Below are 22,826 nucleotides of genomic sequence, written 5' to 3'. Positions count from 1 at the left end.
AAGAGGAGGAGGTGAGGGAGTGAGAGAACATGGAATTCAGGTGCCTTGGTTCTAATACGGTCACTCCTAGTCTGGAGAATCTCTGCACCATGCATAGGTTAAAGAACTACCTAAGACAGATGTTCCTTTAGACTCCTTTTGTCTGTAGATCATTTTGGACACAACATCTATAGATCTATTGAACACTACATCTCCATGAAACACTGGTTTTTCAGGATAATAGGTATAACTTGAAAAAGGGGTACCTTCATCAAATACATTTGGAACACTCAGTGTTACACCAAGTTAAAATAGGTTTCCTTACAGTAGAACTTCTCAGCTCTTCCAATATATTAATACGCATTCTGAGAAAGAATATATGTATATAAACTGAGAATGAATACGATCAAGGAAACTTTTTCTCAGAGTATCTCATAGGATAGGGTACCATGAGACACACTTTGGGAAATAATGCTGTTGCTAACCTAATAAAAAAACTCTGATCCTTAAACATTTCCTAGTTTTAATGATGATCTAGTGATAAGACATAGAAGGAACAAAGGACTACTTGCTTACCAACTATTTTGGTTGATATTTTGTAGAACTATAGGCTATTATAAACCTATGTTCACACCTAATACAGGCATCACTGAAAGATGTCCATACAACATCTTCTTAAATACTTCCAGCAATGGGGTACTTAGCATATCACAAAGTGCTATTAGCATTAGAGGTAGTTTGGCTATCTGGAACTCTTCTTCAACTATTAAGTAACTTCAATAATCTCCTTTATTCTATATACAGAGAAAACCTCAATGAAGATTTCATTCATTTATTCAAAAATATTTACTGATTGCCTTTTTGGAGACAGGCACGTTACAACTTTATCTATGATATAGTTACAAAGTAAGTTTCATTCACTACTATCATTTGTTAAAAATTAAAACAAGAATTTGCAAGTATTTTAGATGTATATAAATGTAGATTTTTAAAAAAACTACCAAACAGGATTATTTGTGACTTATTTGCTCCTGGCAGTTTATCCATGCTATAACAAGATCCATTCCCAATCTGTAGAAAGACAGCCACCAAACTGTAAACTGACTGAATGGGAAGCCAACTGGAAGAAGAAATGTCATTTCCTGCCTTTTGTTTACTGTCTGGATATTTTACAAAATGGCTCCCAGCTCAAATTTTACAATTATCCATTCACTCAGTGTCATAAAATTCTATAAATCAAACATGAAATTGATTTCTATTGTAATTTTAAAGTCTACTCCCACCCCAAAATAAGACCTTACAAAATTGAAGTAACATAAGAAAATGTCTGAAATGAATTAAATGAAAAGTAGACCAAATTGTTCTGATTGCAATAGGTAAAAATATACGTATGTGGGAACAGGAAAAAATTTAAACAGTTGTACAAGTGGCAGTTGAGTTGGCAGTATTTAGTTTCCTTTGAGATTTCTTTTAATACTGCTGTTACATTACTCTTTTAATCATTTTCTTTAGCTATTATGAACTGTACATCATTTGAAACTATTGCTTGGTTCTCTCTTAAGTAAGAACAAAAACCCCACTAAACCCCACTGAAGCTATTAAGATAATCTGAAGTTTAGATCTTTTACTGTTTCTTAGCTAGTATTTGCTGTCTTTATTTACAGTATTTCTTCTAGCAGGAATGAAGAACTATTTTAGTTAGTCCTACCTGTACCTACTATTACTTTCTAAGGACTAAATGAGATGGGTATATAAAGAATTTGGTTTCTAACAAATGCTCATTCCAGTCCCTTGTTCTACTTTGGCAAGTTTCAGTCTCACTCCTTTTTATCAGTGCAGATCACTGACAACGCTCAAAGCAACACAGTATCCAGCCTTTTTGGCACGCTGATTTTCTGACTTCTGCAATAACAGCAACTGCTTTGTTGTCACTGCCTCCCTTCCCCCAACTCCTCCCCTTCTACCTTCATCATTGGTCTTAGGAACTTAGGAAACAGGCATAGGACTGGCTAAGAAGAAAAATTAGGTCGTTAGCATCAACTTGTTGACAATATAAAAACCCACCCTTGAAAATAGTGTCCATTTCTCTCGCAGCTATCTTCTCACAGCTACTAAATGACTCCTTGATTCTACCGGCCATGTCTTCACTTTTACACACTCAGTAGAATTATGTTTTTTTAAGCAGTTTTCAATGTGTCAACATAACCGCATGTGAAAAAAAGGTACATTTTATAAAGGGTAACAGTACTTTTTATGGGTCTGGAGAAAAAAATAAACATGTCTTCAGGGAAGAATTTTAATCTGTTTCCCCCAGAGTCCAAAAACAACAACAAAGATTCTTAAAATGTCCTCTTAAAAGATGAAATGCTATCCTAATTTGAACTTAATTATATTGAAGATTTTTCTTAGGATAATGGAGTAATTTCATTTCTTAAATGCTCATTGTAACACCTAGATTATGCTATGACTTTAGCAACTTGGTTCTACTAATATATAACTGTTTTGATAGAATAGATGGAGAAGTAAGGCCATTTTTAAAGTTGAAAAGAATAACAATATTTGAGAAGGGAAAGAGGCAGAGAAAAAGATTGACAAGTCTGTGCTTACATTCTGAGTGAGAAGAATAGTAATGTTCCAGCTGTGGAAAACACTACTGGTTCATAACATATTAAATGAAGAGAACATTGTGTATAATATGTCTGTAAAAATTACATGTGGATTAAAAAGTAGAAGGATCCACCTCAGAAGCTTAACACTGGTTAAGTTCAAATAGTGGTGATGGAGTTTCCTATTTTTGTGCTTCTATGTTTCCTAGATTTTTCTACAATAAACCCATATAATTTTCCAATAAAAAATAGAGCATTTTGTCTTTAAAATACAAACTATTTTAATATAAAGAAAACAAATAAATTTTGATATTAAGTCTATAAATAAGATAGAATCTATTTATATCAAAAAATGAAACTGCACATTTGTGGGCCAAACAGCATGTGAGTTTTTCATTTTTCCCAAACATATGCACAGAATTAATTCTGTTTTGAATTTTATTAGCACAAAGTGTGGAAGAGCCCTTTCATTCCATAAAAATGTGTTGTGTTGATGTTTTTAACAATAAACTTCTGAACTATCAAAAAGAATGTAGATCAAAATCAGTGAAGAAATAGTTTTTAAAAAGCCAAAAAGCTATAAAACTTAAGAGTCCTGCTAGAGCCATGCTACGAGCCATCAGTAACACTGAGGCTACTAAAATTTAGGTCATTTGACAAATACAAAGGGCCACGTAAGAACAACAGTGAATGGATAACTTATTTTACATATGATTAACAGTATTTTTTATTTTTTAAAAATCCTCTAGAAAAATGACTTATTTTTAATGTTTCAAGTTATTTATGTAACTGTGGATAAAATATGCTTATTTACCTGATTCTTCTATGCTCTATTTTCCTCGATTCCATCATTATTATACATTGTCTCACTATTGGCAACATGCCAACACCCTGACTCTGGTTCAGTTACCCTGTTTTTGCCTTGATCATGGCTGATCAGGTCTCCCTTGCTTTAAAATTCCACTTACCTCATCTGATTTTACTGACACTTGGTTTACATATCAACTGGCTACTCTAACCTTACAGTGCCAGTTTCCAAACCAATTAAGGTACTTGGATAACAAAGGAAGATGCTCTTTATATGCAAAACCATAGAATATGATAGGTGACAGGGAATAAATGTAACAACATGCCTTTGTAGAAACATGATGCTAGGAACTAAGAATACATTTCACTTAAAAGTTTCAGAATTTAAATTATTCCATAAATTAAATGTTTTTGTCAGAAATAAAGGCTGCATCTAGTTACTTAGTTTCTATGTTTAACTACTTATTACTAGGTCTAAAATGTTAGCTATATAACCATAAACACAACATAAAATAACTCAATAACTAGGGTACATTCTTGAAACTAAAATTACAAGAGAAATTCAGCAGTGTCAAAATTAAGCCCATCTGCAAACATTTATCACTATTCTTCCTTTCCTCTCTATCAGCACTTGGCATATTTCCTTCATATCTCCTTTTATCTTTAAAAAAACATATTTAAAAAAAAGAATTCTTCAAGAACAGTGTAACCAAAGAAAGCAAACTAAAATACAATGCTGTCAATAAAAAAGCATTAAATATAAAACTTACCAGCACTAAAATGTACATTTGAAAGATACTTATTTTTGAAAAATCCCCAATATTTCTTTTCTTACTAGTGAGACTGACCATTTTTCTAAAAGTTCATTAGCTGTTTCCCCTTATAAAAGCTGTTTTGTCCATTTATCTACTGTATGTTTTCTTACCAATTTGTATGAGCTCTTTATATGTAATATGGATATTATCCCTTTCTGTCATATATTTTGCAAATATTTTCACCCATCTTTGTTTTCTTTCTTTTAAATTTGGTTTCAGTTTTTAGTTAATGCTCTCTCATTTCTTATGGTTAGGATATGACATAATAATAAATAAATTCAGGAATTTATTTTTTCCACAAATGATGATTAATGGAGTAATATAGTGCTACTATAATTTCCAGCAAAAAAAGGACAGACAAGCCTCACTCTTAGTTTGCTACTTAGGAAGGACACCACTTCAAAACACATTCAGAACTAACTGTATTATTTTCCAAATGATTCAGAACTGTTCAAAATGATGAGCAATGTATAAGTCATGAAATAAACACTGTTGTCTGGGAAGGCATACAAGCAAATACAAGGTATGTTATTCACTGAATTACTCAAACCTAATAACAATGATTAAACACAAACTAATTTATACTCAGAAAATAAAAATATTAATCTAATAAATAAAATTATATAAAGTCCTTTTTTTCTTTTCCTTTTTATGTAAAGTCCCCTTTAAGAGGATTTACTGAAAGTGTGAATATGAGTTATTTTTCTCTTTTATGAATATTTTAAAAATATTATTGTGAAAAATAATTTCTCTTCAAGAATATTAATTTTAAGAGATCAAACTAAGGCTAAGAACATGAAAACAATGACATAGAAACTGATAAAACAAAAGTTAAAAGTAGAAGTCGTCCCATTAAATTTATCACTATATTGATGCAATAAGTATAAAAGTATATGATGCATTAAGAAACTGATATACAAAAATTCAAATTCACATGATGAAGTACTAATAGGTGTTTATATTATACAATGATGCTTGGCTTATAAAAGGATTCAATACATATTTTCTAAACGGTCATTTCCCTCAACAAAGTTAAGTGTATACAATTTTAATATCTCTTTGAGACAGTGATCCAAGCTTCCTCCTTGGATGATGTTACCAGTTCATACTTAGTTTCAATAACTTGTCCCTCCACAGAAAGTAGGTGCAGTCTCCTCACCAGTACACTCAAAAGTACTGTGGTCACCATATATGCAAACCTAGTCAGGAAGAAAGTCAACTGGTTACTAAAGATTAACAACTATACTTTAACTATATAGATTGTTCATTCCCATCAACAGTGATAAACAAAATTATAAGTACAAAGTCTAGCATCTTTCCTTTCCTTTTCGTTTCTCTATCATCTCACCTCAGCTCTGGGCATTCCTGTGTGCCTGAGAATCCAAGCAAGGAGAAAGTCTTCGTTACCGATTCATCATCAAACCGCTCTGGATCAAACCTAAAAAGAAGATTTGGGCCTGATCACAACAGAGCTCCACTGGCATGGTACATATTTACACTATAAGAACACAGGCATGTAATAAAGTTTTAAAACTACTTAAGATAGAAACTGCTGTCACATTATATTTAAATTTGACCTTTTATGTTCCCAAACTATTGAACATATATTACATCTCTTTTTGCTTACTTTATTACTTCTATTTTATTTATTTATTTATGTATTTATTTATTTTTTGGCTACACTGGGTCTTCGTTGCTGTGAGCAGGCCTTCTCTAGTTGCAGCAAGCGAGGGCTATTCTTCATTGTGGTGCGCAAGCTTCTCATTGCGGTGGCTTCTCTTGTTGCTAAGCACGGGCTCTAGGCGTGCGGGCTTCAGTAGTGGCAGCACGCAGGCTCAGTAGTTGTGGCTCGCGGGCTCTAGAGTGCAGGCTCAGTAGTTGTGGTGCACGGGCTTAGCTGCTCTGCGGCATGTGGGATCTTCCTGGACCAGGGATCGAACCCGTGTCCCCTGCATTGGCAGGCAGATTCTTAACCATTGCACCACCAGGGAAGCCTCTACTTCTAAACAATAGATGCAAAATACATTTCTCTAGAATCATCGAAGAATGAAACTGTAACATGCAACTATATCATTTATGAGATTTAAGGATAAATCATACAAAATCACATAATGAATATTTACATTTAAGAGTGTTCAAAATATGTTACATGAGACCATCGGATCAATATGCGAGGCATTTTACATTGCCTCTTAAGTCAAATTTTAGTTCTTAAGATTGGAGACACCAGACTAAAAATTCTATTCATCAATTACATGAGACCCAGACTTATTAATAAGTGAGGGAAATGAAGAGGCTAAGAAGGATCTTTTATTGTACAGAAGTTTACTCTGTAAAAAGTCAATGGGAGTTGGGCTTCCCTGGTGGCGCAGTGGTTGAGAGTCTGCCTGCCAATGCAGGGGACACGGGTGCGAGCCCTGGTCTGGGAAGATCCCACATGCCTCGGAGCAACTAGGCCCGTGAGCCACAATTACTGAGCCTGAGCTTCTGGAGCCTGTGCTCCGCAACAAGAGAGGCCGCGATAGTGAGAGGCCTGTGCGCCGCGATGAAGAGTGGCCCCCAATTGCTGCAACTAGAGAAAGCCCTCGCACAGAAACGAAGACCCAACACAGCCATAACTAAATAAATAAATAAATCCCATTTAAAAAAAAAAAAGTCAATGGGAGCAATTACACTCTAATAAAGATGTGTAAAAAAAAAAGTCAATGGGGAAATGTATATATTAAACGAAAACAACCCACCCACCAAGGAGCATAAAAATTCCCCTCAAAAACAAGTGTTTTTAAAAGATCTAAACTCTGAGAAAAAAAAAAAGGAATCTTGCTTTCATTGTCCTTTTTAAAAAGTGTAGATTACCTTTCACTTTTGGAATATACTATATTTACATTACAGTCCATATAAAAAACTGTATCAAATTTAATCAGCCTTTTCTTTTGTAAACTATCTTGAAAATTGAGACCCTAAATGTTTACTTGAAGATACCTATGTTTCCAGATCAAAAGAGAATCAAACTTGATTTTTTCCAACTACTTTTTTTAATCTTTATTTTATATTGGAGTATAGTTGATTTACAATGCTGTGTTCAATTCAAGTGTACAGCAAAGTGATTCAGTTATACACACATATATCTATTTTTTTAGAATCCTTTCCCATATAGGTTATTACAGAATATTGACTAGAGTTCCCCGTGCCATACAGTAGGTTCTCGTTAATTATCTATTTTACATATAGTAGTCTGTATATGTTAATCCCAACCTCCTAGTTTATCCCTCCACCCTGCAACTTTCCCCTTTAGTAACCCTGTTTGTTTTCTAAGTCTGTGAGTCTGTTTCTGCGTTGTAAAAAAGTTCATTTGTATCACTCTTTTAGATTCCACATATAAGTGATATCATATGATATTTATCTTTCTCTGTCTGACTTACTTTATTTAGTATGATAATCTCTAGGTCCTTTCATGTTGCTGCAAATGGCATTATTTCAGTCTTTTTTATGGCTGAGTAATATTACATTGTATATATGTACCACATCTTCTTTATCCATTCCTCTGTTGAGGGATACTTAGCTTGCTTCCATGTCTTGGCTATTGTAAACAGTGCTACAATGAACACTGGGGTGTATGTATCTTTTCAAATTATGGTTTTCTCTGGATATACGCCCAGGATTGGGATTGCTGGATCATATGGCAACCCTATTTTTAGGTTTTAAGGAATCCCCATACTGTTCTTCATAGTGGCTGTACTAATTTACATTCCCATCAACAGTGTGGGAGGGCTCCTTTCTCTCCACACCTTCTCCAGCATTTATTGTTTGGAGACTTTTTGATGATGACCATTCTGACTGGTGTGAGGTAATACCTCATTGTAGTTTTGATTTGCATTTCTCTAATAATTAGCTATGTTGAGCATATTTTCAAGTGCTTTTTAGTCATCTTCACTAACAACGAAAGATCAGAAACAGAAATTAAGTAAACCATTACATTTACCACTGCATCAAAAAGAATAAAATACCTTGGAATAAACCTACCTAAGGAGGCAAAAGACCTGTACTCCAAAACTATAAGATGCTGATGAAAGAAATTGAAGATGACACAAACAAATGGATATACCACATTCTTGGATTGAAAGAATCAATATTGTCAAAATGATTATACTACACTAGGTAATCTACAGATTCAATGCAATCCCTATCAAATTACCAATGGCATTTTTTGCAGATATAGAACAAAAAAATTTTTAATTTGTATGGAAACACAGAAGACCCCAAATAGCCAAAGCGATCTTGAGAAAGAAAAATGGAGCTGGAGGAATCAGGCTCCCTGACCTCCGACTATAAAGCTACAGTAAGCAAAACAGTATGGTACTGGCACAAAGACAGACCTGGAGAGCAATGGAACAGGATAGAAAGCCCAGAAATAAACCTGAGCACCATTGGTCAATTAATCTATGACAAAGGAGGCAAGAATATACAATAGAGAAGACACAGTCTCTTCAACAAGTGGTGCTGGGAAAACTGGACAGCTACATTTAAAAAAATGAAATTAAAACCTTCTCTACCACCATACACAAAAATAAATTCAAAATGGATTAAAGACCTAAATGTAAAACCAGATACCATAAAAGAGGAAAACATAGGCAGAACACTCCTTGACATAAATCACAGCAATATCTTTTTGGCTCCACCTCCTAGAGTAATGAAAATTAAAAACAAAAACTAACAAATGGGACTTAGTTAAACTTAAAAGCTTTTGCAGAAAAAAGGAAACCATAAACAAAACGAAAAGACAACCCACAGAATGGAAGAAAATATTTGCAAATGATGTGACCGACAAGGGATTAACCTCCAAAATATATAAACAGCTCATGCAGCTCAATATCAAAAAAAGAAACAACCCAATAAAAAAATGGGCAGAAGATTTAAATAGACACTTCTCCAAAGAAGACATACAGACATCCAACTATTTTATGAAATACCTCACAATTTTAAGGATTAAAATTAAAATAAAAATGAAAAATAGATAATTTGGCCTCAAATGCTGAAGGATTTTTTAATCTAAAGTTTTTCAGCTTTACTGATTTATAACTGCAAAACTGTAATATATTTAAAGTGTACAATATGATGATTTGATTAGCATACACATTATGAAAGGATTCCCACCCTCAAGTTAATTAGCACAACCATCACATTACATGTTGTTACCATTTTGTGTTTGTGTGATAATAATACTTAATTTCTACTCTCTTACCAAATTTCAAATATACAATATAGTATTATCAACCATAATCACCATGTCATACGTTAGTTAGATCCTCAGACCTTTTTCATCTTATAACTGAAAGTCTGTACCCATTTGTCAACTGCTCCCTACTCCTCACCCCCCAACACTCCAGCTCCTGGCAACAACCATTCTACTCTCTGTTTCTATGTTGGAAGTTTTTTGTTTTTTTGTTTTTTCAGATTCCATATGTAAGTGATATCATGCAGTATTTGTCTGTCTCTGTCTGACTCATTTCACTTACCATAATGCCCTCCAGGTTCATCCATGTTGTGCAAATAACAGGATTTCCCTCTTTTGTGAGGCTGAATAATATTCTATTGTATGTATATATACACTACATCTTCTTTATCCATTCACCCGTTGACAGACACACTTAGGTTGCTTCCATACTTGTGAATAATGCTACAATAAACATGGGAGTTCAGATATCTCTTTAAGAAATCATTTTGTCTCCTTTGGATATATACTCAGAAGTAGCACTGCTGGATCACATGGTAGTTCTATTTTTAACTTGTTGAGAAATTCCATACTATTTTTCACAGTGGCTGCACCCATCTACATTCACACCAACAGTGTACAAGGGTTCTTTTTTTATCCATATCCTCTCCAACATTTGTTATTTCTTGTCTATTTGATAACAGACATCCTAACAGGTATAAGGTGATCTCTCATTGCAATTTTGATATGTATTTATCTGATTCGTGGTATTGAGCACCTTTTCATGTACCTGTTGGACATTTCTATGTCTTCTTCGAAGGAAAAAAAAAAGTCTATTCAGGTTCTTTGACCATTTTTTTTTCTTTTGTCCACCATGCGTGGCTTGTGGGATCTTAGTTCCCTGACCAGGGACTGAACCCGCACCCTCAGCAGTGTAAGTGCAGAGTCCTAACCACTGGACCACCAGGGAATTCCCCTTTTGCCCATTTTTTAATTGGGTTGTTTCTTTTTTGCTATTGAGTTGTAGGAGTTCCTTATATATTTTGGGTATTAACTCCGTATCAGATATTTGCTTTGCAAATATTTTCTCCCATTCCATAGGTTGCCATTTCATTTAGTTGGTGGTTTCCTCTGCTGTGCAGAAGCTCTTTAGTTTGATATAGTCCCATTTGATTTGACTTTTGTTGCCTTTGCTTTTAGTGCCAAATCCAAAAAAATCACTACCAAGACCTGTGTTAAGGATCTTAGCACTATGTTTTCTTCTAGGAGTTTTAGGGTTTCAGGTCTTACGTTCAAGTCTTATTCCATTTTGAATTGATTTCTGTGCATGCTGTAAGATAGGGATCCAGTTTCATTCTTTTGCATATGGATATCCAGTTTTCTGAGCACCAGTTATTGAAGAGACTAAACCTTTCTCCATTGCATATTCTTGCCTCCTTTGTTGGAAATTAGTTGACAACATACGCACGGGTTTATTTCTGGGCTCTCCATCTATGTATCTATATTTTTCTGATCTACATCTCTGTTTTTAGGGCACTACCATGTTGTTTGGTTACTAAAGCTTTGTAACATAGTTTGAAATCAGGAAGTGTGATGCCTCCAGCTTTGTTCTTTTTTCTCAAGATTGCTTTGGCTATTCTGGGTCTTTAGTGGTTCTGTGAATTTAAGGATTGTTTATTCTATTTCTATAAAAATTGACATTGGGATTTGGACAGGGATTGTACTGAATCTGTAAATTGCTTTGTCTAGTAGGGACATTTTAACAATATTAATTCTTCCAATCCATGAACACAGATTATCTTTCCATTTATTTGCGTCTTCGTCTATTACTTTCATCAATATTTTAGTTTTCAGAGTACAGATCTTTCATCTACTTGACTGAATTTAATACTAAGTATTTTACTATTTTAGTGCTATTGTAAATGGGATTGTTGTCTTAACTTTTCTTTCTGATAATTTGTTGTCAGTGTATAGAAAAGCAACTGACTTTTTTATATTGGTTTTGAATCATGAAACTTTACTGAATTCATTTATTAATTCTAACAGTTTTTGGTGGAATCTTTAAGGTTATCTATGTATAATATCATGTCATCTCCAAGTAAAGGCAATTTTACTTCTACCTTTCTGATTTTATTTCCTTTTCTTTCCTAATTGCTCTGGCTAGGACTTCTAATATCATGTTGAATGAAAGTGGTGAGGGTGGGTATCCTTGTCTTGCTCCTGATCTTAAAGGAAGACCTTTCATCATTTCACCCTTGAGTATGTTGTTAGCTATAGGCATATCATATATGGCCTTTATTATGTTGAAGCACATTCCTTCTATATCTAATTTGTTGAGTTTTTATCATGAAAAGATATTTAATTTTGGCAAAAGCTTTTTCTGTATCTACTGAGATGATCATACAGTTTTTATCCTTCATTTTGTTAATGTCATATATCACATTGATTGATCTGCATATGTTGAACCATCCATCCTAGATTTACCCCAGGAGTAAAACCCACTTAATCATGGTGTATAATTCTTTTAATGTACTACTGATTTTGGCTTGCAAATATTTTGTTAAGATTTTTTCCATATATGTTCATTATGGATATTGGCCCATAGTTTTCTGTAGTGTCCTTTTCTGGTTTCCGTCAAGGGTAATACTGGCCTCATAAAATGAATTTGGAAATGTTCTCTTCTTTTCTATTTTTGGGAGGAGTTTAAAAAGGATTGGCATTAATTCTTCTGGAAGCGTTTGGTAGAATTTACCAAGGAAGCTATCTGGTCTTGGACTTTTCTCTGTTGAGAGGTTTTTGATTACTGATTCAATCTCCTTACTAATAACTGGTCTGTTGAGATTTTCTACTTTTTCATGATTCAGTCTTCTTTTTTTTTTTTTTTTTTAAAGATTTATTGATTGATTGATTGCTATGTTGGGTCTTCGTTTCTGTGCGAGGGCTTTCTCCAGTTACGGCAAGCGGGGGCCTCTCTTCATCGCGGTGCGCGGGCCTCTCACCATCGCGGCCTCTCTTGTTGCGGAGCACAGGCTCCAGACGCGCAGGCTCAGCAGTTGTGGCTCACGGGCCTAATTGCTCCGCGGCATGTGGGATCTTCCCGGACCAGGGCTCGAACCCGTGTCCCCTGCATTGGCAGGCAGACTCTCAACCACTGCGCCACCAGGGAAGCCCCATGATTCAGTCTTCTTGGTAGGTTTTATGTTTCTAGGAATATACCCATTTCTTCTACATTATCTAATATGTTGGCATATGATTATTCACAGTAATTTCTTACGATCCTTAGTATTTATGTTCTCAGTTGTAATGTCTCCTCTATCATTTACAATTATATTTATTTGAGCCTTCCCTTGTTTTTTCTTATTAAGTCTAGCTAAATATTTGTAAATTTTGTTTACCTTTTCAAAAAAACAGCTCTTAGTTTCACTGATCTTTTCTATTGTCTTTCTAGTTTCTATTTCATTTGTTTCCACTCTGATCTTTATTTTCTTTTACTAATTTTGGACTTTGTTGTTTTTTTTTTCTCTTAATTCCTTGAGGTGTGAAGTTAGGCTGTTTATTAGATATCTTTCTTTTTTCTTAATGTAGGTGTTTATTGCTATAATCTCCCCTCTTAGAACTGCTTTTGCTACATCCCATAAGTCTTGTTATACCATGTTTTCTTTTTCATTTGTCTCAAGATATTTTCTGATTCCCAATGGTTATTTCTTCTTTGACCCACTGGTTATTCAGAAGCATATTCAGTAGACTGTTTAATCTCCATTTTTTTTAATCCAACAAAAAACTCAATTACTCCCACCCAGGATTTTGAAACGTTTAATCAAAAAAGAATCTGGCATTTTAAAAGTTAGGTTTACAAGCTTGACACATTCTTAATATTAGCAATTTATCTATTTGTACGTTGTCTAACAAAATGAGGTCTATGAAGACATCAACAAGATATTTAAGAGTTCATTATAAGCTACAGTACCTTGCAAGTAAGTATGCAGTTTAACTGTAAAAAACCACTATAAGCAAATTTAACTACATAAAAATATTAGTTAAATGCAATTCTCTGGAAATACACATCATACTTACAGCTGTTTTTTAGTGAGATTCTTACTGCTTTCTTCCCTTTTGTGGTCAGAAAGATCTTTGATATGATTTCAAATTTCTTAAATTTATTAAGATTTGTTTTGTGGCCTAACATATGATATATCCTGTAGAATGTTCCATGTGCACATGAGAAGAATGAGTATTCTGCTTCTGTTGGATAGGATGTCCTAAATATGTCTGTTAGTTCCATCTGGTCTACATGTAGTTTAAGTCCGTGGTTTCCTTATTGATTTTCTGTCTAGGTGATATATCCACTGTTGAAAATGGGTATTGAAGTCCTTTTATTGCTATTTCTCCATTCAGATCTATTAATACTTGCTTTATTTAGGTGCTCCAAGTTGGGTGCATAAATATGTACAAGTGTTATATCCTCTTGATGAACTGACCCCTTTATCATTATATAATGATCTTCTTTGTTTCTTGTTACAGTTTATGGCTTAACATCTATTTTGTCTGATGTAAGTATAGCTAGCATTGCTTTATTTTGGTTTCCATATGCACAGAATAACTTTTTCCATCCCTTCACTTTCAGTCTGTGTGTCTTTATAGCTGAAATGACTCTCTTATAGGCAGCATATAGTTGCGTCTTGTTATTTTATCCATTTGGTCACCCTGTGTATTTTGACTGGAAAATTTAGTCCATTTATGTTTAAAGAAACTATTAATAGGTATGGATGTACTAATGCCATTTGGTGAACTGTTTTCCAGCAGTTTTGTAGTTCCTTTGTTCCTTTCTTCCTTTGTGATTTCATGATTTTCTACAGTGGGATGCTTTGAGTCCTTTCTCTTTATACACTGTATATTTACTATAGGTTTTGCTTTGTGGTTACAAGGATGATTACATAAAATATATTACGATTATAACTGTCTATTTTAATCTGATAACAACTTAATTTCAAATGCATTGAAAAGCTCTACATTTTCACATTCTCCCCCAATATTTTATGTTTCTAATGTCACATTTTACATCTTTTTATACTGTGTATCATTAATAAATTATTGCAGTTTTAAACACTTTTGTATTTTAACCTTTATACTACAGTTATAAGTGATTTACCCACCACCATTACAATATTCGAGTATTCATATTAACTATATATTTACCTTTACCAATGAATTTTATACTTTTATATGTTTTCATGTTACTAATTAGCATCCTTTCATTTGAGCTTGAATAACTCCCTTTAACATTTCAGCTTTTGTTTGTCTAGGAGACTCTTTACCTCTCCTTCAATTCTGAAGGACAATTTTGCCAGGTAGTGTATTCTTGATTGGCAATTTTTTTCTTTCAGCACTCTGAATATATCAGCCCACTCCCTTCTGGCCTGCAAGGTTTCTGTTGAAAAATCTGCTGAGCATCTTATGTGGGTTCCCTTGTACATAACATGTTGCTTTTCTGTTGCGTCTTTTAAAATTCCTTCTTTGTCTTTAACTTCTGACAATTTAATTATGATATATGTCAGTGTGTGTCTCTTTAGAGTCATCTTTTTTGGTACTCTTCAGGCTTCCTGGATCTGGATGTCTGTTTCTTTTCCCAGCTAGGGAAGTTTTCAGCCATTATTTCTTTGAATATACTTTCTTTGTCCCTTTCTCTCTCTCTTCTCCTTCTTGGACATCTATAATGTGTATATTGGACTACCTGATGATATCCCATAAGTCCCTTAAGCTATTTTCACTCTTTTTCATTTTTCTTTTGCTCCTCTGATGAATTCCACTGCCCTGCCTTTAAATCTGCTGATCCTGTCTTCCGCTTCATCTAATCTGCTGTTAAACCCCTGTAATGAATTTTTCAATTCAGTTGCTGTATTCTTAAGCTCTGTGATTTCTGTTTGGTACATTTTTATATTTTCTATCTCTTCACTGAAATTATCATTTTGTTCATGCATTGCTCTCCTGACCTTCGTGAGCAATCTTTATGACTATTATATTGAATTCTTTCATTAGGTACATCACTTATCTCCATTTCATTAAGATCAGTTTCTGGAAATTTATCTTGCTCTTTTGTTTGGAACATAGTCCCCTGTTTCTACATTTTCCATGACTCCTTGTGTTGGTTTCTTTATATCAGATAAAACATTCTTCTACTTTATAATGCACTGTGAAAACTTTGAAAAAATGTCATTACTGGGCACCTTGGAACTGAGCACTTGTACAGGATGGAACATCTGTCAGCAGATCTCAGAAAACTGGAAGCAAAGATTTTTCTTAGGTTTAAGGTTCGTAGGCCTGGTATTGTTTCTCAGAAGGCATTTCATAAGCCTCACTGTCAGGATCCAAGGGCATATCTTCCAGAATTCCTTCCTGGGGGGCTCCTTCTTCACTCGGGCTAATATGAAGGTGTCAGCAGGGCTGCACTTCTTTCTGGAGGTTCTAGAGTAGATATCATTTCCTTGTGTGTTCCAGCTTCCTATGTTTGCCCACACTCCTTGGCATATGGCTTTTCACGGAAAGCCAGCAATGGCTTTTCCAGTCTTTCTCCAGTGTCATCACTTTACAGCAGACTATTTTATCTAATAAAATAGACTGCTGTCACAGTCTTGTGTAGGAGATGAAGCTCATTAATTAGCCCAGCCTGACTTCCTGGTTGCCTCTTAAACCTCTGTGATTACCCAACCCGCTGTCTTTGTTCACAGTTGCTCCCAGTAGTTGAGGGTATGTCATGATCTGTCAGTGTCCAAAAGGAGAGGATCACAGTCAGCACCTATACACAGACTGATTAGAAGATGGACTGCCAGAAAACAGGTAAGGATGCATGTAGTCAAACTGCTTCCAAGGAGAAACTGGGAGATGGACATTTTTATCTGCTCCCTCTGTGCTGATCCGGGGTGTATAGCCATAGGGGGTGTTCCTGCACCTATTTAAAAACTGTTTGTTTCTTTACTATAATCTTGTGGAACTTGTAAATGCAAGTCCCATAAGCTATCACAGCTGGGTGATGGGGGCTGTCCCCTGGGTGGCAGATATAAAAGCTGGACTGCTAGATGTGTGGACAAGCTCCTTCCTCGGAGATACTTGCAAGCTGGATTTATTGTTGGAGTAAAGTTGGGGGGAGAAGGTGAGGAAAGTACCCATCAGCTCTTCTGGGGTCCGGAAGATCACAGTCAACACCTAGATGGTGGTAATTAGAAGCCAGACCCTCAGCCAACAGCTTGTGAGGTATGTAGTCAAACTCCTTCCAGAGAAAGACTGGGAGATGGGCATTTTTGCCTGCTCCCTCTGCACTGAAAGGTGGGGGCTAACCACAAATACCTCCATGCCTATTAACATATGCTTCTTTGTTGCTATAGTCCCGTAGGACTTATGGATGCAAGATGTACTAGCTATCAGAGCTATGAGATTTAGGGCATATCCCTCCCTCACATGGCAGCCATAAAAGTTGGGACACTAGATGTCTGTGCAAGGGAGATGCTGGCGACTTGGTTTTATTGTTGGAGTGAACCAGAAGGAGAAGGTTGGGGGTGTGTCCACTGACTCCCCCAGGCCCCAGGGAGGATCACAGCCAGTATACCCAGACGCATGCCAATTAGAAGCTGGACCTTCAGGCAGCAGCTTGTAAAGTATGTAGTCAACCTCCTTCAGAGAAAGACTGGGAGACAGGCATTTTTTCCTGTTCCCTCTATGCTGAGCCCTATGGGGACAGCCATGATGAATGCTTGTGCTCACACTATGCTCCCATTAAGAACTGCTTCTTTGTTTGCTACAGTCCTGTGGAACTCATGAATGCAAGCCCAGATGGCTTTCGGAGGTAGATGTTTTAGGAGCCCACTCCTCAGGTGGGAGTCTTTAAAGCCAGGGCACTAAATGTGTGGTCCAAAGCCTTCAATCCTCAGGGAGAAGCTGGGACTTGGGGGTTCCCTCCTGACTGTATGGCACTGGGCTGGGGGTGGGGTTTATGGCAAGAATGTGTCTCAGTCTTTCCTACCTGTTTCAATGTGGGTATTTTCTCATTTGCCCAATGTGTAGGAGTCACTTAGCTAGCTCCTGGATTTTTCTCAGAGGGAATTGCTCCATGTGTAGCTGTACATTCAATGCATCTGTGTGAGGAAGGAAATTCAGAAGCCTGCTATGTCACTATCTTGCTCCCAGTCCATACTGAGGTTTTGAATGTTTGTCTTCATTCTTTTTTTTTTTTTAATTTTATTTATTTATTTTTGGCTGCATTGGGTCTTTGTTGCTGCACGCGGGCTTTCTCTACTTGCAGCGAGTGGCAGCTACTCTCCGTTGCAGTGTGCGGGCTTCTCATTGCAGTGGCTTCTCTTGTTGCGGAGCATGGGCTCTAGGCACGCAGGCTTCATAGTTGCAGCACGTGGCTTCAGTAGTTGTGGCTTGCGGGCTCTAGAGCACAGGCTCAGTAGTTGTGGCAAACAGGCTTAGTTGCTCCATGGCATGTGGGATCTTCCTGGACCAGGGATCGAACCCATGTCCCCTGCATTGGCAGGCGGATTCTTAACCACTGCGCCACCAGGGAAGTCCTGTCTTCATTCTTTTCAGTTGAGAATTCTATTTCGGTCTGGTTTTTTAAAGTTGATAATATTTCATTATTTGGTATAGAGTAATATTTACATTATGATCCATTTAAATCATAGAATTTGACCCAGGGTTTCTTCCTCTGAGACACTGCCAATACAATAACAGTAATAATGTATTTCCATGTATTTATTTCTGTAAATAAATCATATCTAGACATTTTTCTATAGGGAGAATAAGGTAATGTCAGCTACTCACTCAAAAAAAACCTTATAAAAACCACAATGAAATATCACCACATACCTATTAGAACAATTAAAATAAAAAATAGTGACAATAGTTAATGCTATTGAGGCTGCAGAGAAGCTGAATCTCTCAAAACACTGCTGCTAAGAATCTGAGAAAAATAGCCTGGCAGTTTCTTGCAAAATTAAGTATGCACTAACCACATAACCCAGCAATCGTACTCTTGGGCATTTATCCTAAAAAATGAAACCCTATGTTCACACAAAACTTGTACACAGATGTTTATAACAGCTTTATTCTTAAAAGCAAAATACTGCAAACAAACCAAATGTCCTTCAGTGGGTTAAAGTTGAACAAACCCTGCACATCCATATGATAGAATACTACTCAGCCGTAAAAAGATATGCAACATCCTTTGTTGACCTCAAGAGCATTAAATATAGTGAAAAAAGTCAACCTCTTCATCTTCCTCTGTGTGACACATATTTAAACTGTAATTAATTAATTATCTCTACAGGGTCTATCTCAGTCTATGAACATTTTTGCTACTGTAAATTAGTCTCTCAAGGATCCTCTCAAGGTGCTGACACAAATCAATCTCTGGACTTTTCACAAGGGATGGGTGATGAGCTGCACAACCTAAGAAAGCTTTTCCTTGGTATACAACATTATTAATAATATTTCTTAAGTTTGACTGCATTTGATTCGTAAAAATGATTTCCACACTTTAGCATATATTCCTTTCAGTATTTTCAATCTGTAATCTAGATTCTCTGAGTGCTTTGAGGATAGGAATAGTGTCAGAAGTTCCAGCAAAGTTCTTATGCTTTTCGCATTACGCCTAAAGTTTATCAAAAACTTGGCATTTTTCCACGTGAAATTTTTTTAAGATTTTAAAATTTGAAATTTTAATTTTTTATAATTAAAAGCATACTTTTTTTAAACCAATGTATATCTTTAATTTTGCTACAAAAGCCCCTTGGAATATAAAATTTACTTAATTTTTACAGAAGATTTTGAAGGAATGCTATTTCATTTATTAATAGATTCCCCTTTAATGTCATTGTAATATTAAAAACTAAAATGATAGGAACACTTAAAATGTCCCATCCTTATATTCCATAAGTAGGTTTTTCTACTACTTCAACCATACCATCAACTCTGTCCCCTGTGTTTCACACAGCTCTTAGTCCCAATCAACTCAACGTATAACCTTCTTCCAGGGCAGTAAATCTTAACCCATTTCTTTAAGGCGGATTTACCAGATGCCTACCTAGGAGGCAAACAATAACAGCTTTATTCTTCACCTTTTCCCTCCCTTGCTGTTCTCACACATAGCAATATACACACAACACCTATTTTCTGCATTCGACTAAAGAGCTTAATAATTGAGACCAAAAGAAGGAAAACAAAGAAACTGCACAACCAATACCCACTTACCAGGGCTTCCCTGGTGGTGCAGTGGTTGAGAATCTGCCTGCCATTGCGGGGGACATGGGTTCGAGACCTGGTACGGGAAGATCCCACATGCTGCGGAGCAACTAAGCCTGTGCGCCACAACTACTGAGTCTGCGCTCTAGAGCCCGCGAGCCACAACTACCAAGCTCACATGTCACAACTACTGAAGCCCACACGCCTAGAGCCCGTGCTCCGCAACAAGAGAAACCACTGTAATGAGAAGCCCGCGCACCAGAACAAAGAGTAGCCCCCACTCGCCACAACTAGACAAAGCCCGCGTGCAGCAACAAAGACCCAACACAGCCAAAAATAAAATTAATTAATTTAAAAATACCCACTTATCAGTAAAAGAACTCCAAAATACCACTGAAATTACAGAATAATTGTAGAGATTAAGTAATTAAATAGATCTTAGGATAGAAGTGGTAATAGGAGAGACAAAGGGTAGCAGACAGTAGATTCATGAAAGAAAAAGCAGTGAGCAGAAGATACACAGGGAAGGCAGTGGCTTCCTTTTGTTATATGCCTGTTACATATTGAATTTTCTCCTCAAAACTTAAAAAGGAACACAAAACATGCAAACACATAAAAATCAATAATTGCAAAGACAATGACAGAAATTTCATACTTGTATGGTGATGGCCAAGTACTGGGATCCTGAAGCACCACTCCAAGGGCATAAAGGACAAGGGTCTGCAAAAAAAAAATTACTCTAGCTATTCAAGGTCTAACAGAGACAAAATGATGCCCAGAAAGCCAACTTATCTAAATGCTCTTTTAATATAGATAGTGAATACAAAATAAAAATATAAAATAATAGAAGAAAACACAGGCCATTCTTTTGGTGATCTCATAGTGGGAAGGATAAGCATGTCACAAAATATGGAAGCCATAAAGGAATAACAGACTTCACTCTATGAAAATTTAAAACCCACATCCAGTAAAAATAAAACAAAAAACACACCATAAAAAAAAAAAGTAGAAGATAAGTAACATACAGGAAAAAAAATGTGCCATATAAGTGACAGAATTAATATGTATAATATACAAAAAGACATATAAACTCATTAGAAAGAAGTTAAAGGAAATACAAACTGTTAATATATATATGAAAAGCTGTTCAGTCTCTCCAATGATCAGGGGAAAGCAAATTAAGAGACAATTTTTCATATAAGATTCATAAATCCAGATGTGGTAAGAATATGGAGAGGAAAAGCATTCTCATAAACTGTTGCTCAAAGTATAAATTGCCTTTTAGAGGGCAATTTAAGTTTTACACACATGTGCTGTTTGGCCCCAAAACTCCTTTTCTAAGGCTCTCCCAATACCAGTACAAGTATACAGTTTGTAATAATGAAAAAAATTACTGTCAATCTAAATTTCCATCAATGGGGACTGCTTAAATAAATTATGGTACATTCATACAATGCAATACTATGCATCCATTAAAAATAACGAGTTGGATCCATAGTAAGTGCCAGTTGTATCAGTTGCCACGGTACAGTCAATAAAAGAAGAAAATTAAAGTACAATATATAAAGAGTACTCTTTCACATATGAATTTGGTTTTTAAAATACATATGTATACATGTATATACACACACAGAGTAATACACATATACAGAAAAAGACCTACAAAATAAACACTAAACTATTCACAGTAGAACCTGTGGAGAAAGGAGCCTTTCTTTTATATTGTTTGAACTTTAAAATAAGCACCTATTATTTTGTCATTTAAAACATTTGTCTTTGATTTAACAATAGGTAACTTTGGACCTTTATAATATTGGACACTTTAAACAATAAAATTTAAAAACACACACTAACAGAGTTGAAAAGAATAACTGAATGGGTTAAGTACACCAAATGTTTCCTACCTCCCTAGGAATGATAAATTTGTCAATCTTTCCTTCAATATCTTGAAGCCGGGCAGAAACTGGGGTCAGTCTGGCAGTCCGAACAGTTTCACAAAGCACTTGCCGACAATACCTGTTTAAAAAAAATTTTTTTTGAAGATCTTTATTTTGGGAGAGGCAGTTTGAAATGTATATACATTTTAAAGTGTCATTCAACAATTTTCATAACCTTCCTAACTTGAAATAGTCATATCATAATTCTTATTTGCTTAAAATACATTATATATTAGAGGTATATAAAGTCCAGGTGAGTAAGGATTTAAACAAATAAAAACAACTTTAAAAGTACCAGAAGAAAACTTGAAACAATATTTTTAAAATTTTTGAGTAGAAACGTCTTTTATTTTTAATAAAGGATTTAATAAAAATTTTAATAAAAGACGTTTCTACTTAAAAATTATAAAAATACTGAAACAATGAAGGATACCATAAAGAAAAACACACATATTGAATGATATGACTATGGAAGGTTTTTTTTCATACTTGCAATCATCATAAGTAAAATTAAAAGCTAAGTAGGAAAAATATTTACAGTAAATATATCCTTAATGCATCAAAGCTCTTTAAAAATTCATAATTAAAATGATCAAACACCCCAATAGAAATATGGACAGAAAATATAAAAAAGCAATCTACAAAAAAAAAGAAAAAATGCTAATGGCCTGGAAACCTAAGAAATGATACTCAACCTCATTAACAATGGAAAGATTGCCAATCAAAGCAAATTTTTTTTACCTGCCAGACTAGCAAAGATGAACAAGAGTACTGTCACAGACAAACACTAACAAAAAATAAGGAAAAGGTTCTGGTATAATGTTATAAGTCATAATTCTAGTTATTACTTTAAAATGTATATCTCAGAAATAACTAAATTTCCTTGTCAATTGCATTATTATGAACTTTCATCAAATCTTTAAAAAAAAATAAGGAAAAGGACATTCATATTCAGTTGGTGGAAGTATAAATTGGTACAACCTTTCTGAAGGATAACTTGGCAATATATATGAAAATATGAAGTGTGCCTCCCAATGAGAATAAAAGCTAAAATGTATTGAAATCTTGCTATGAGACAGTTCTGTTAAATACTTTCTATGCAGTATCTCATTTAATCCTTATAAGAAACTCATGGATGCTATTATTTTTTAATTTTACAGATTTTAAAAATGAGGCAATTGTTTAAGAGTGCACAGCAGGTAAGTGGTATTGGTAGGATTCAAACCCAAGTCTG

General features: G+C 35.1%; 1 protein-coding gene across 2 annotated transcripts in view; it reads right to left on the bottom strand.

The window, feature by feature from the left end:
* Positions 1-4,952: 4,952 nt before the first annotated feature.
* Positions 4,953-22,826, bottom strand: part of LOC132368638 (cytochrome P450 20A1) — a 61,307-nt gene continuing 43,433 nt past the window's right edge. The window contains exons 10-13 of one of the 2 annotated variants that reach the window (XM_059927360.1): positions 21,560-21,671; positions 20,311-20,375; positions 5,556-5,645; positions 4,953-5,406 (exon numbers count right to left, since the gene is read on the bottom strand). In XM_059927360.1, the coding sequence (XP_059783343.1) occupies positions 5,256-5,406; positions 5,556-5,645; positions 20,311-20,375; positions 21,560-21,671 (418 nt within the window). In that variant the 3' untranslated portion in view covers positions 4,953-5,255. The remainder of the gene's footprint in view (positions 5,407-5,555; positions 5,646-20,310; positions 20,376-21,559; positions 21,672-22,826) is intronic. The other variant, XM_059927359.1, reaches the window with a different exon arrangement.

This window comes from Balaenoptera ricei, chromosome 7 (assembly GCF_028023285.1).
Source record: "Balaenoptera ricei isolate mBalRic1 chromosome 7, mBalRic1.hap2, whole genome shotgun sequence".
Taxonomy (NCBI): domain Eukaryota; kingdom Metazoa; phylum Chordata; class Mammalia; order Artiodactyla; family Balaenopteridae; genus Balaenoptera; species Balaenoptera ricei.
This window is presented reverse-complemented; position numbering and strand designations above follow the sequence as displayed.